General features: G+C 46.4%; 2 protein-coding genes across 2 annotated transcripts; both read right to left on the bottom strand.

The window, feature by feature from the left end:
• Positions 1-1833: 1833 nt before the first annotated feature.
• AOL_s00173g87 (uncharacterized protein) lies at positions 1834-4023 on the bottom strand (the record flags this gene model as incomplete). The annotated part of the gene is made up of 4 exons (XM_011127829.1): positions 1834-2501; positions 2590-2877; positions 2964-3005; positions 3060-4023. The coding sequence occupies 4 exons, from the start codon at positions 4021-4023 to the stop codon at positions 1834-1836; spliced, it is 1962 nt and encodes a 653-aa protein (XP_011126131.1).
• Positions 4024-9128: 5105 nt separating this feature from the next.
• AOL_s00173g86 (uncharacterized protein) lies at positions 9129-12905 on the bottom strand (the record flags this gene model as incomplete). Its single annotated transcript, XM_011127828.1, has 1 exon — positions 9129-12905. One exon carries the CDS (start codon positions 12903-12905, stop codon positions 9129-9131), a length of 3777 nt encoding a protein of 1258 aa, XP_011126130.1.

Below are 12905 nucleotides of genomic sequence, written 5' to 3'. Positions count from 1 at the left end.
AACAACAACTTCCAAAAATATGCTGAAAAAAGCATCTGATCGATTCTTAGCGTGGGGATGGCTATCCAAAGAATCGGGCCTGGGTTAGCGGGGCCGTCGGTGGTGTCGTGTGTATTGCAGTAAGCAGGAGCACGCTAAAAAAGGAGGTGTGGTTGGGATCCCGGTCATTTGATTGGTCAGTTCGGACATACCCTTGCCTAATCCGTGATGTGTTGTCGTGTTGACTCATCCTTCAACGTCCTTTCCAACGCAAATATTCCCGAGCTTCTGTTTCCATCCAGTCTTGTCTCAAGCCTCCCCAATTTCTGGTCCACGACGAGGGTTTTTCTGCGGAACCGTTCCTTCAGTCGCTGCAGAAATATTCCACAAGGCTGGGAAACATTCTCCACACGAAGTCACGTTCCTTCGTGCCGAACGGAATATGACGCGACGCGCGCCATTTAATTTCCCCCCATTTCCGGTATGGTAACGAGCTCCCAAGATCTGCCGTGACCCTGCATTTTTACCCCTCCCTCACTTCCCAAGAAGGAAATTTGATCTGTTTTGGTTCTTCCAAGCCGTGTTTTCCTTCGCAACCAAAACACACCAGTTGCCGAAGCTCACATCGATAGACACATAGGTGGTATGTATACACACTGCTACCGTTCTAGATTCTAATAGATTCTATTTCCTCTCAACAACAAACTCCGAGGCGGCGCCAAAGATGCATTACTCATTTCCATTGGCTTCTACCATGAGTCTTTCTTCTCGAAGCGAACCATTGGAGCTCGGGTTGTTTGTTGTATTTTTTGGAGCTCAATGTGTTGACCCGAGGTTAGGACCGGTGTGTAACGCTCCGAAGAGGAAACACTCATCGATGATCCTCTCGTCTGCCATCCCACTTTTCATTCAGCACTTTCAGTTATGCTCATCGACATAGCCTCAACGTCACGTCAATCCTTTACATAATTCGGTGCGGCTTATTCCTGCATGCAATAATGACATGCATCGCCTCAAGATAAGGCTGCGGGAATCTCCGGCTTCCGTCAGACATTAATTCGTTCATTATTTCTTACGCAATGCTATCGATATCATCATAATAATAGCCGACGAACCCATTGGGGTTCAATGGGTCATTCGTCCAACTTGATGATGCACGATTACATCGACGACCCAAAACACGTGCTGCCTACGTCACATAGATCTCGTTACCCTGAGAGATATTCTCGAAAATGACAGAACTAGTTTTGTAAACTAGATTGACTCAGGCGCTAAAGGAAATCAACATCGCTCGCTCGAAAACGCTCCAGTCAGGCCACCTTGGTTGCAAAGAACCTAGCAAAGGGAGAACAAGAAAGCACGAAGAAGATTTGGCTTGCAAAGATGATACTTGGGAAAGACTGTATACGAAAAAGGAGATCTCAGTATTCTCTTTCCTCGTGGTATCAATCACACTAGGGGATCATCTGGATAGGGATCTCTTCTATCACAGAATGTTAGACAAGAGAATAGCACAACTGTCAAAAAACAAAAAAGAACGAATGGTGAAGACCAACCAACCAAAGTACTCCGGCTCAGGAAACGACAAAAGACAAAGAGAGGAAACTGGCGGCCCCGTTTTTGAAACAAGCATCGTACTTGTGGGCAGTCTCACTGTCGAGCAACTCCCTTGCACAAAACAAACAATCTCTTGCTTAAAAGGAAAAACAAAGGAATAGAACTGGTAAAGACAGAAACAATAAAATAAAAAAAACTGGGAAACAATGCACACAACTTCCCTCTAGTCGCTTCCCATTTGCGACCATAGCTTGGGACAAACAAGGGATCGCGTCGCAGCGGTGTACAATCGTCTCGTTAAACAGCGTAACGCTTCGCTTTTGAAGTCCAGATGGCCATTCCCTTGACAAACCCAAGGAGCACCATGATGTATTGTGCTTGAGGTGCCAACTCCCCGCCTTGATCCGGCTTATTAACTTTCCCTTTAATTAGCCCTAGGAATTTGTTGGTATGTTCCGTATCCGCCGGGGACCCGATAGGACTTATGAAAGTCCCTGTGGGCGATAAAGGGAAAGGGGACCGTGGAGTCTTTACATTGAACAAAGTACGAGCAGGCGAGATAGGCGGGGTCGAGTTATCTGAAGAGTACTTCGGGAGCAGGATATCAGCTTGAAGGCAGAGCTGATTCACTGTGTAGTTGTGAATCAGGACCATCTCTCGCATTGCGGATTGGCGGTGCTGATAGGTCTGGAAAAGTATCTCGACTGAGTTCAATATGTTCCCCTCGGCATGATCTTTCTCCCACCCTAAGATGTCATTCTCCAAACCCATCGCACATTGGGCAAGAACCTCTAGTCGGGAAATTTCTTCCTCCCATTCAAGATCTGGTGTGAAAGTCCTCGCGCTATCGGATCTGCCCCGACGGGTCGGAGCATCTTGACTTATCCCCTTTGCGGTATTACCGGCTTGGGAGAGGCCGGGCTGCAGTCCAAGACTTGCACGAGCCAACACCATGAACGGTCGAGCTGTACAATGTAAAATTGTTAGCTTTTGCTCTCTCTCTCTCTCTCTCTCTCTCCTAACATCTAACCTTCGAGACTTTTTATCACCCACCTGAAATCGTAACAACTCGGAGCACCATCCAATCTGTCAGCTTGACATGGTCGTCTGCTTTCTTGAACTGATTGAGAAGAGGACGCTCTCCTTCAAAAGCATAGAGAATCTCCATGATGGCCTCGAGGAAGCTATAGCGCCAAGTGTCTTGGTTTTCGGTTTCCGGGGCACTTGCGGACTTCAACTCTGTTTGTTGCACAAGATCTCTGAGTGCAAATGAGGTTCGCGTCACGCGAGAGCCTGGGTCCAAAGGCTCTTGTGAGGTGAATACTCTTTTGATCTCCTCAACTACAGTCACAGGTCAGTACCTCTTAAACTAAATATTTCATGCCTGTAGGGTACCTTTATAGGATATATGGATCTCAGTTACTTACTGGCTTCTTCAAAGTCCTTTTGCTCTAGCTCCTCTATTTGGTCTAGGCAACACAATAGTTAGCAAAATCCAACAGCACCAACACGGCTGAGCTTACCATCAATTGCGCATAGCCAGAGCCAAAAGGCGGCACCGAGGTACCTAGCAGCAGGTTGGATAATTGGCGAAGGTAGAAGCCTGAATACGAGGCTAGAAGGGTTTGCTTTGCGACTGATTTTATCAGTCCCAAATGGCAATATCGAGATGAAGTTCTCCATGAAAACATTCATCATGCCCTGCTCAGCCTCATCTGCTTCATTGTCGAAGACAGTAGCTGGAAGAAGGAGAGTATGAGATGCATCATCAGAGTCGAACTGGCGAACGTTGAAATTCAAAGAACCAATGCGAGGAGAGAGGATATGAAGACTTTTCTCATCTTCGTCCTGGATACGGCACAATCGACGGCAGATACGTAGAGATTCATTTCCAAGATAGAACCGAAGGTCTCGAAGCTCGGATCCAGTCCCTGGGGTTACTTTTTGGGGTTGTACTTCTGCCTTTGTAACGGTGTTCTGGTTTTCAAGGGTTCCTTTTTTGGTACACGAGAGCAGTTTGCGTATGAAGGCACCGTAGCTTCGGGGCTTCTTCTGTTTAGGGGCAATTGGTTGTTCCATGATGGGGATCTTGTGAGAACAAAAGGCAGACAGCGCTGAGGGTGAAGAAAGTGTTTGGATATAGGTAATAGGAGCTTGAGGAGATGAAACGCTGAATGACGACTTCGCTCTAATGGTGGTATTTATCCTTGGGCGGGGAGCCCTTCGTTGATTTCCTTGGGTGACCTCCATGCTTGCACACTTCCGAAGCTTATTGGAGATATCTGGTTTATTGGCTAGCTTGTTTGGACTGTCTATGCCCTTCCTGCCCTGGTGACTTGATGCAGGGCGTCCTGTTGCTAGAAACTCGAGTCCTGTAGTGAATGACAGCCTCTTTTCCTTGGATCTTTGGCTCGGTGGTCTTGGGAAAGATTCGGGTAGAAGATGAGACGGGAGGAAGTAGGGGCCAGCTGAATGATTGTAAGGCATATCGATGATATCTTCTTCCAATTCCAATCTCTTTCACAATTCAGAAAAATAGATCGACAGCCACTGCCTATTGCACTGCATGCACAAATGACACTACGACCCAGAAATCCTAACAGTGCCGCACTACAGATACCCTCTAACTTGCAATTGAATTGCGAGTAGAATGCGGGCACAGTCTATCTAAGACAGGAAACATTAGCGAATCTGTACCTTACTAACCGATCCCCAAGCCATAGTTGTAGTCTGTGCAGGACCTGTTATCTGCACCAGATTCGCTCTTATTCGTTGGGAATGTTGCGAGCAGCTACGCTGGGATCGCATGCAACAACGCATGAACAAAGAAAACTTTAACATACGTCAGTACTAAACCCGTCTAAGGCCCCAATATCAATATTGACAAATTGTTTCAACTGTCCTGAACAGAGATAGCGCCTGTAATGGGTTTAATCCAACATGCAATCACCTGGGCTAGCGAGTAAGATATTGTTGAGATACGGCGGACCCCCTAGCGATTATTCGGATTTGTTCCCGGGATAAGAGCCTCCGTGTAGGTATATTTGCATGCGAAGAATCGATTCTGGGAATATGATATTTGCTATTTCGGCTTGGATTTATATTCGATGACCGGATGAAAAGAAAGTAATGACCTTAATGAAGCACAAAGTCGATTTTTTGGTAAATTGAAATTGGTGCTTACAGCTTCTCTATGACTCGCGGGATTTTTATTAATCGGAACACAGAGCTGGAACTGGATCTTGTGGACCTCAAGATCGATATTTATGTGATAGATACTGCACTGATTTGCCGCCCACGCAATACAAGAAGGAAGGGGGAATGAATCGCTACACGTTATCGGGCATATGCTCGTCCAAGTTATGTAAGTGAACATTGTGTAGCAAGCCATCAATGTAAGGTGCATCGGGTTGACAACCAGGGTTGGTTGACTATTGCTTGAGCATCAGGCCGTGATTGCCAGCATCCTCAAGATCTCAGACCCCGGGATTGATACCGAAGGCTTTCAAAAACTGCTTTTTCAAGTAAAGTTTTTTTTGGCTCGCCCCACCAGAATGCCCCTCCCTCGCATTGACATACCGAGGGGTAGGTATACTTACGTGGTGGGTGGGTCGTAGACCCTTGAACATTGCATTATTAGAAAGGGATACCAACCATAGAGATACTTTTTTGTGGGGGGAGAGAGTGTGGTCTGGATTCCTCTTCGCTTTGTCGGGCAAAAGCGACCGGAGCTATGAAGCCAGGAGGCACACACATATGCCCACCACAAATAATCCTACACAACCAGTATTAATTCACTTACTAAAAACTTCGACAGTAAGTCTATGTGGCTCCGGACCCATTTGTGCGACACAATCTCTCAAAATCAAATACACTGGTCTCATAACTGCGGAACTCGACTTCAAGTAGTGATACTGCTGCAGATAGTAGCCAATTGTAAAAAAGAAAGAGGATGTGGAAGAGAGAGAAAAAAAAACAAATTTCATTTTCTCTAGCTCTTTGCTTATTTCTCTTCTTTCTTTTTTCTTCCTTTCTATTATTTTCTTTTTAGGAAAAGCCTATTCATTCTGTGCCTCAAGGTGTAATTGTCAAGAGCAATTATAGATTCCCGAATCTGTGGTTACTATCAAAATCCCATTGAATGAGAAAGATATCGCCAGCCAGTCCTGGAAGGTCTCCTTGTAGATAGCCCGACTATAAGGTAAGACTCTCAGTATCTGAAAGCAAAAATAGCTATTAAGTCCGGGAAAGTTTGTATATTTCTTTTCTTTGTGTGCGAGGCACATGAGAGGGCAGCTGATACCCCGAACCCCATAAATGACAATGATCTGAGCTGTTCCCTGTTGTGACGAGTTGAACCGCGGCCGATGAGGGTGGAACAGTAACCAAGTAGAGAATATATTTGCTTCTGTCATCTTCCACCGTTAACGTTGGACTATACCCTTATGTTTAGAGGGGGAAAATGAGGGCAAGTACTTCAACGTCTGCCTTCCCTTTGAGTAACAATTGCGACATTGTGACAACGCTTGAATTATTTTTTGATGAAAAAAAAAAAAAAAGGTAATGGGAGCTGAGAAGATTAATGTGACGGAGAAAGGGATCCAGAAGGTTGCCAGTCAGGATGTCTTAGAAAAAACTAGACAGCTAGCAAAACAAAAGTAAGGGACCAACCAAGGGATACAGCTTGATTATAATCCACTTTTTTTTCTGGCACAGTATACTAGTACACATGGACTCTGGCTTGTTGCCGCACATGCTCTATATTCACACGGAAATCTGATATTCCTTACATACTGACTAGCCGATGCATGGTCATATGGGGTAAAATTCAAAGCAAGGGGCGATTAGCGTCGCCTGCTCCTAGTTGTCCGCGAAATACGACAGGAAACGCCGTCCTCGCCGCTGGGACACGGAAATGCAAACGAGAACGGTTTTCTCCCCCTTTGCATATATCTGTTGACTCGAGTCCCCCACCTGATCAAGGCGACGGTTGGGTGTGTTCAGCAGCACTTGCGCACAAACCCGAGATTACTGTCCAAAATACTACATGTACCCAACGTACGGAGACGAAACGGGTTTTTTTTCTTCTATCACACCTTGCTTTTCGGGGTCACAATTCTTTTTCCCCATTTACTGTCTGTCATGTAATATTCTAGTATCTCTGTTTAACGGCGGGATACAAAGACGGGCGATCTGTTGGAATCGAGGAACCCTATCGGTTTTTCTGCCACACATCGCTTGATTGAAACAAAGGGAATAACAGATGTTGGATTTACCCCTCGTCACATCTCGAACAAGTTTAGCTACTAGAGGCCTAGGCGGGTCCTGCTTGCGCTAGTTACATACCGTTCGTTATAACCAACCAGTGGGTGCCCCAGACTACAATGGGTGATCATGGACCTTGTGCTGAGGTTCAAATTTTTATCTATTTCACTTACCGCTCAGTGGGAGAAACTTGTGTAACGCCAAATTTTCAACCCGCAGTAGGTTTTGTCCGGCTTCATGGAAAAAGCTGCGTGCTCAAGCACAGAGAGAGAGAGCTGCTGCACATCTTGGCGCTGTTTCTAGCAAATACCTCATGCTCAAGGGATATATCCGGATTGAAGTTCCTGAGCCCGTGATAGACTGTCGTGGGATCTAGCTTCGACCGGGGGGTCCAGCCCCCACTTAACCTTCTTGTGCCAAGAGGGCCCTGCGTAGTTAGTCGCTATCAGACTATCGCCATTGGCGTTTGATCCAACAATAGGCAGTATACAGAGATAATATGCACAACCATATGACAAGCATCATCTTTTGCCTATGAAGAACCAGCACTGAACCCCGAATGAGCTAGTGCAACGAATCTTTTGAGGGAAAGGGACCAGAAAAATCGAGTTCGCCTGGTCCCGTAACGTTTCCCGAAATTAAAGGAATCGGAGAAGGATCCGGAAACGATTTTCAGGTGTACTATGTAGAAGGTAGCTATTAATCCGGAATTCCTAACCTAGCTTCGGATATATAGGTCACTGTGCTTTAAACGGGGACTTATAAATACATTTTTTTTGATCAATTGACTTGAATATCTTTTCCTAAATAACAAAAAATTCGCAATTCTCGAGTCCGATCATAATCTTGAAAGCGCAATTACAAATTTCACAAGTAGAGTTACATCGAAAGGGAGGGATTTCAAAAATACATACATATGGATAGGAGGGCACGAAACGAAAAATACAAATTAATTGCTTCAAAACGCTTTTTTTTTATTTTGGCGCTCTATCGGAACGGAAGCAAAAGAAGAAAAAAAACAAAAATAATGTGTATACTATGCATGAAAAAGTAATACCGATGCCGGTAGATCTTGCCAATCTGTAGTATATTCTTGGAATCGGCAAGGTCAGGAAGGAGGAAACAGGTTCACGGGCCGACGCTGTCGGACCAAGGAGATAGTCTTGCCTTGTAGGAAGTGTACAGCTCGCACGAAACCGATAGGCGAAAAGCAAGGAACCTACATAAAATCCTTGTTTGAAACACCTCCTCGGGATTGATTCCGGGTGCATCGTTAAGGAGCTAGTGAGGCCGGGATCTGCTTAGTGATGATTTGGTGATAATGCAAGGGATCAAGATGGTAAAGTCGTTCCAGCGGTAAAAAAAAAAATTGGGCGTTTTAAACTTGTCATCTGGAAAGAGAACATCCAGGAGTCCAAATAACGTATAACTTGATCAAGTGCGAGAGGTGTGCATGTGTAGAACATTTTTTGCCGAAGGTAGGCCAGAATACAGCTTGCGGTATGCTCGAATCAAAGATCATGAATAACAGAGATATGATATAAAAACGGGACGAAATAGTTTGTGATTGGTATAAATATATATCAGACAGGATGGCATAAAATAATAAACACTAAACCCCAAACAAAACAAGTGGTATATTGACCAAAACCGGGAAAGATGGGAGTATCACTTTCGAAAACACATGAGCTGAGGTATATCTTTATCGAACACAGCAAGGGATATCGGATATCAGGAAGAAAGAAAAGGGAGTACAGGATCCAAAATCAACATTTTTTTCAATAAACGATTCGCCTTGCTTTTCCTGGATACAGTAAACAAATAGAAAAGGAAAACCCGTATAGATACTTTTGAACATTATTGTGTTTTTGTTTTTCATGCCGGTAGAACGAAAAAAAAAAGAAGTGCCCGTTTATCGATCCAGTAAATGCAAGCCGATGACATGATTCGTGAGGAAAAGGCAAATAGGTATAATGCGCACTGACATATCAATATAAACTATAACTAACAATGATATAAAACTAACAATTAAAAAGAGGGAGGGAAAGCGGTGATGGAGGGTCATTAGGGTCATGAATGATACAGAAAACAGAATACCAAACATCCAACAACGAATAACCAAATGGGTATGTTGAAAAGGGGGGCAAAAGAAAACAAACGCTTGTGTAACAGAATATCCGGATGCAAGGGAAAGGGTGAAAATCTATTTATGCAAAGAAGAGAACCAATAATCGAAATCTATAATGAAGTGAAAGAGAAAAATAAAGCGAGAAGGATAAGATGCATAATTTATGTCGGGTGATCCGACAATGCAAGCACCAACTAACCTATCGGCCGTTGCGATAGTCGGGAGGTGGAAGAGCTCTGGGAGGAGGTTTTTGTCGGGTCTGGTATTGTGGTTTGATGGCTGGAGGCGGCTCAATCTGTAACCTCTTCTTGGGTGTACGGTCAAATCTCACCATGGCATCGCCATACCCATTGCCGTAGTCCTCTTCATCATACTCATCTTCTGGGTAGCGATCGCCGTTGTGAATGGTGGCATAATCCGGTAGGTGGGTCGGGATTTTACTCATCCTACGATCAAGGTCGTTGAAGTTAGGAAGTGGCGCTGGAGGTTCGAATCGTCGAACTTGCGGCTGCGGAGCTCTTCCATGTGCATGTGGATGCATGTCCCGATTTGTATCACGATCTCGAGGATCAGCCTTTCGACGGCTCGCTTTTTCCTTAGGAGGGGCGTACAAAGCGAGATCAAGAGGCGGGTTAGGAGAATCAGGGCTAGTCTGAAAACCGGATGATGGTGGAGATTCGTATTCAAGGGCAAGGAGCTTTGGTTGGGTCCCACGTCGATGATTTGTGGTCAATGGTACAGGAGAGGTTTCGACTCGCCTGGGAGAAGGAGGGTATTGGTAACCAGGTGGGGACTGGGACCTCATCTCACGCTCGAAACGGCGGTCGTCGAATTGGTCGGGGTGGGAATGACTCGATGAAGGCGGCGTCATTTCATTGTACTGCAAATGCATTCCAGGGTCAGAGGTGGGAGATAGAGCACCAAGTATCATACGATTTTTTCGGAAAAGAGCCTGCGGATCAACCTCGTCGCTCAAGTCGGAACCCCTCTCGTGCGCCTCGTAACGGCTCTGGCGATTTTTGGCTCGCACCGCCTTTTCTTGTTCTCGTTCTCGGTGACGTTTAGCACGCTCGGCTTCCCGCTCCCTCTCCAGTTGCATGTCCCGTTCACGCTGCAGGCGTTCCTGCTCAGCCTTCTCATTCATGATTCGTTCCCTCTCTTGGCGTTTCTTCTGTTCTCTCTCCTTGGCTTTCTCGAGTTCGCGCTTGTCCTTCTCGACCTTTTCAAGGCGATCCTTTTCGACACGGGCGGCACGCTCAACCTCTGCCCTTGTCTGATCACGTTCCTGGGCTTCAAGGAGTTCTCGGGTCTGTCGAGTGAGGGCATCCGCCTTTTCTTTCTGCTGAGCCGCCATTCGCCTAACCATCTCTTTCTCGTGTCGTTCCTCCTCAAGCTGCGTTTCGTAGACCTCAAGTTGTCTCTGGAGCATCGCCAAGTCTTTTGCCATACGATCGAACTTCTTTTGATTCTCCTTCTCCTCTTCCCTTCGCCTTCGGTGTTGCATTTCTTCCAACTCTAGCTTCTCTTTCCTCATCTTCTCTCGTTCCACCTCCAAGAGAGCAAGCTGTTTGCCAACATCCACTAGTTCAGCTTCGGCACGGTCCTTGGATCGAGGACGCCGTCTAGTCTCAGCTGATTTGGTGCTAGCAGCGCGGATTCGGTCATCGCCCCTCTCATCGGGCCTACCTGAGCGTTCCGATTTCTGCCTTTGCATACGGACAGCCTCGAGCTCATCTCTCCGTTTCTGTTCAATTTCTGCCTCCAACTGAAGCCTCTCCCTGCGAAGCTTCTCAATTGCCTCTGTCTCCTTCATAAGTATCCTTTCCTTTTGCGCCATTTCTTCTTCGAGTGCTCTCTCCTTCTCTGCCATTTCCTTCTCAAATCGTTCGAGCTCTTCAGCCTTGACTTTCTCCAACTTTTCAGCGATAGCCTTCTCAGCGGCAGCTTCGACTGCTGCGGTTGGTGGTTGCGGCGGCGGCGGCACCGACTTTGGCGGTTCTGGGGAAGGTGTCGGCCTTGGAGAAGGTGTTGCTCTCTGACTGGGATATTCTGAAGTCACGGGTGGGGTAACAGCTGCAAGAGTAGGCTTAACCGGCTCGATCTCAATCTTGATCTCTGCTGGTTTTGGAGGAGCTACTGGTTCTTGCTTCTTGACTGGGGACTCTGTTCTGCGGATAGGAGACGGGGAACGCGAACGAAGGACAGGCTCATGAGTAGAGGACGGGAATGCAAGGTCATCATCATCATCATCACTTGATTCAGAATCAGACATGAAAGGGTTGGCACTCTCTGGCTTCTTGGTTGGTTTTGGTGGCTCTGGTGTGGGTTTCTTCCGTTCCTCAAAGACAACCTTCTTTTCTGATCTTCTAGTAGACGAAGACCCGGATGACCTCGTACCCTGGTCGGAGGAACCAGAGCTGGATCTGGAAGACTCATTACCACTGCCTGGCTTATTGAACTGGTTGTAGATTTTCTTCTTCAGAGACTTGTAGCTGTGTTGCTTCTCGTCCATAAAGATAGGCCAGTCGTGCTTGCCATACTCCTCGATAGCTCGGTAGAGGGCGGCGGGGTTCCTGTAAACAACTTTATCCACGGCGGTGGAGATGCTTTGGTTTTGGAGCAGGACCATATTGACGAGTGCAACTTGTGCGGAAGAAAGAGTAGAAACCATAAACTCGAGATCGCTATTGGCTTTTGCATCGAGGTTGGCGACGAATTTGCCCTTATCGGCTGGTCTTCCAAAGAGGTCCTCAACTTCATCTGGTATCTTCCATTCTGGCTTGAGGAACTTGCATTCCTTAAGGTGCATGTCCTTGTAATAACTTTGTGGGAGGGGATGTGGTAACCTATCAAGCAGAGAAGGCCGTAGACCATATCGATCTCGGTGTTGGTGGGCCAGCGACTGGTTGATCATTGTGCCGTGACACAATGCAACAGCAAGTTTGGGTGACAACACAAAGATCTGATGCCACATGTAGTCTCTGCTGTACAACCGCTTCTGAAGATCCGAGGGCTTGAGTCTCTTGGGCATGGTATGCTTAGCTTCCAGACGTCCGATTTCCATTCCGCCAAAGCTGTTATCGGTAAGTATGAACTCGTCGTTCGGACCGGCTTCCCAGAATACCATGAAGCGTTCACGGGCATTCGTACGATAATCCTCCTGGTCAAGGTCGAAAAGAAACTTATTGTAACTGATCTGATGGTGGGGTGTGTCGAGGATAACAGCAGCGTTGTGGAGCCATAAATCTCTTGGATGGTTGAGATTATGAACAGCCATGAAAGCAGTTCTTTTCTCCTTTGCTTCGCCCATAGCTTCAGATGTTTGCAGCAAGTGAGTATTTCGGTCCCTGTTCCTCAGAAATGTCATGAGAAACAGATATTTACGGAAATCCCAGACATCGCTTCTCTTGAGCCTAATGATATCTGAGGATTCCTGCCGCCTAGCATCCATGGCATCGTAGACTTTATAGGCATTCGTCCACATGCCAGTCATGATTCCCTGATCAACCCTCTGAAGCTTTTCGAACTTTTGAAACTTCCACCCTTCCCTTGTGAACTCCTTCATGGTAAACTTTTCGAAGAATTTCTGATAGGGTTCGTCGTATTTGAAACATTCTGACCAGTGGCGTTTATCGAATCGTTTGGATCGAGTATCGAAGATGATGAATGTCTCGTCGTCCAGAATTTCGTTTCCTTTGGAAACCAACTGCCAGCTTGGGCATGTAGAGGTCAACTTTCGTTGAGCAGTTAGCTGAGCCTTTATCTTTGCTACCCGTTCCGAGTCTGGTAATACGAATGGCCTAGACCGTTCCGACTTGCAGAACATGTGAAGGACGAAGACCGGGATGTAGTGCCGGGGCACCTTAAGCAAGCCATCGGGATCCGATTGCTGGCTGAACCTTAGTTGTGCCTCGACCGCGAATTGCTCGGAATCCGCATCCGCGGCATTTCGAGACCACTCGACGGCTCCGGCCAT

The sequence above is a fragment of the Orbilia oligospora genome, assembly GCF_000225545.1.
Source record: "Orbilia oligospora ATCC 24927 unplaced genomic scaffold scaffold00173, whole genome shotgun sequence".
In the NCBI taxonomy this organism is placed as follows: Eukaryota; Fungi; Ascomycota; class Orbiliomycetes; order Orbiliales; family Orbiliaceae; genus Orbilia; species Orbilia oligospora.
The sequence above is the reverse complement of the archived record's forward strand: the minus strand, read 5'-3'. Positions and strand labels throughout refer to the sequence as shown.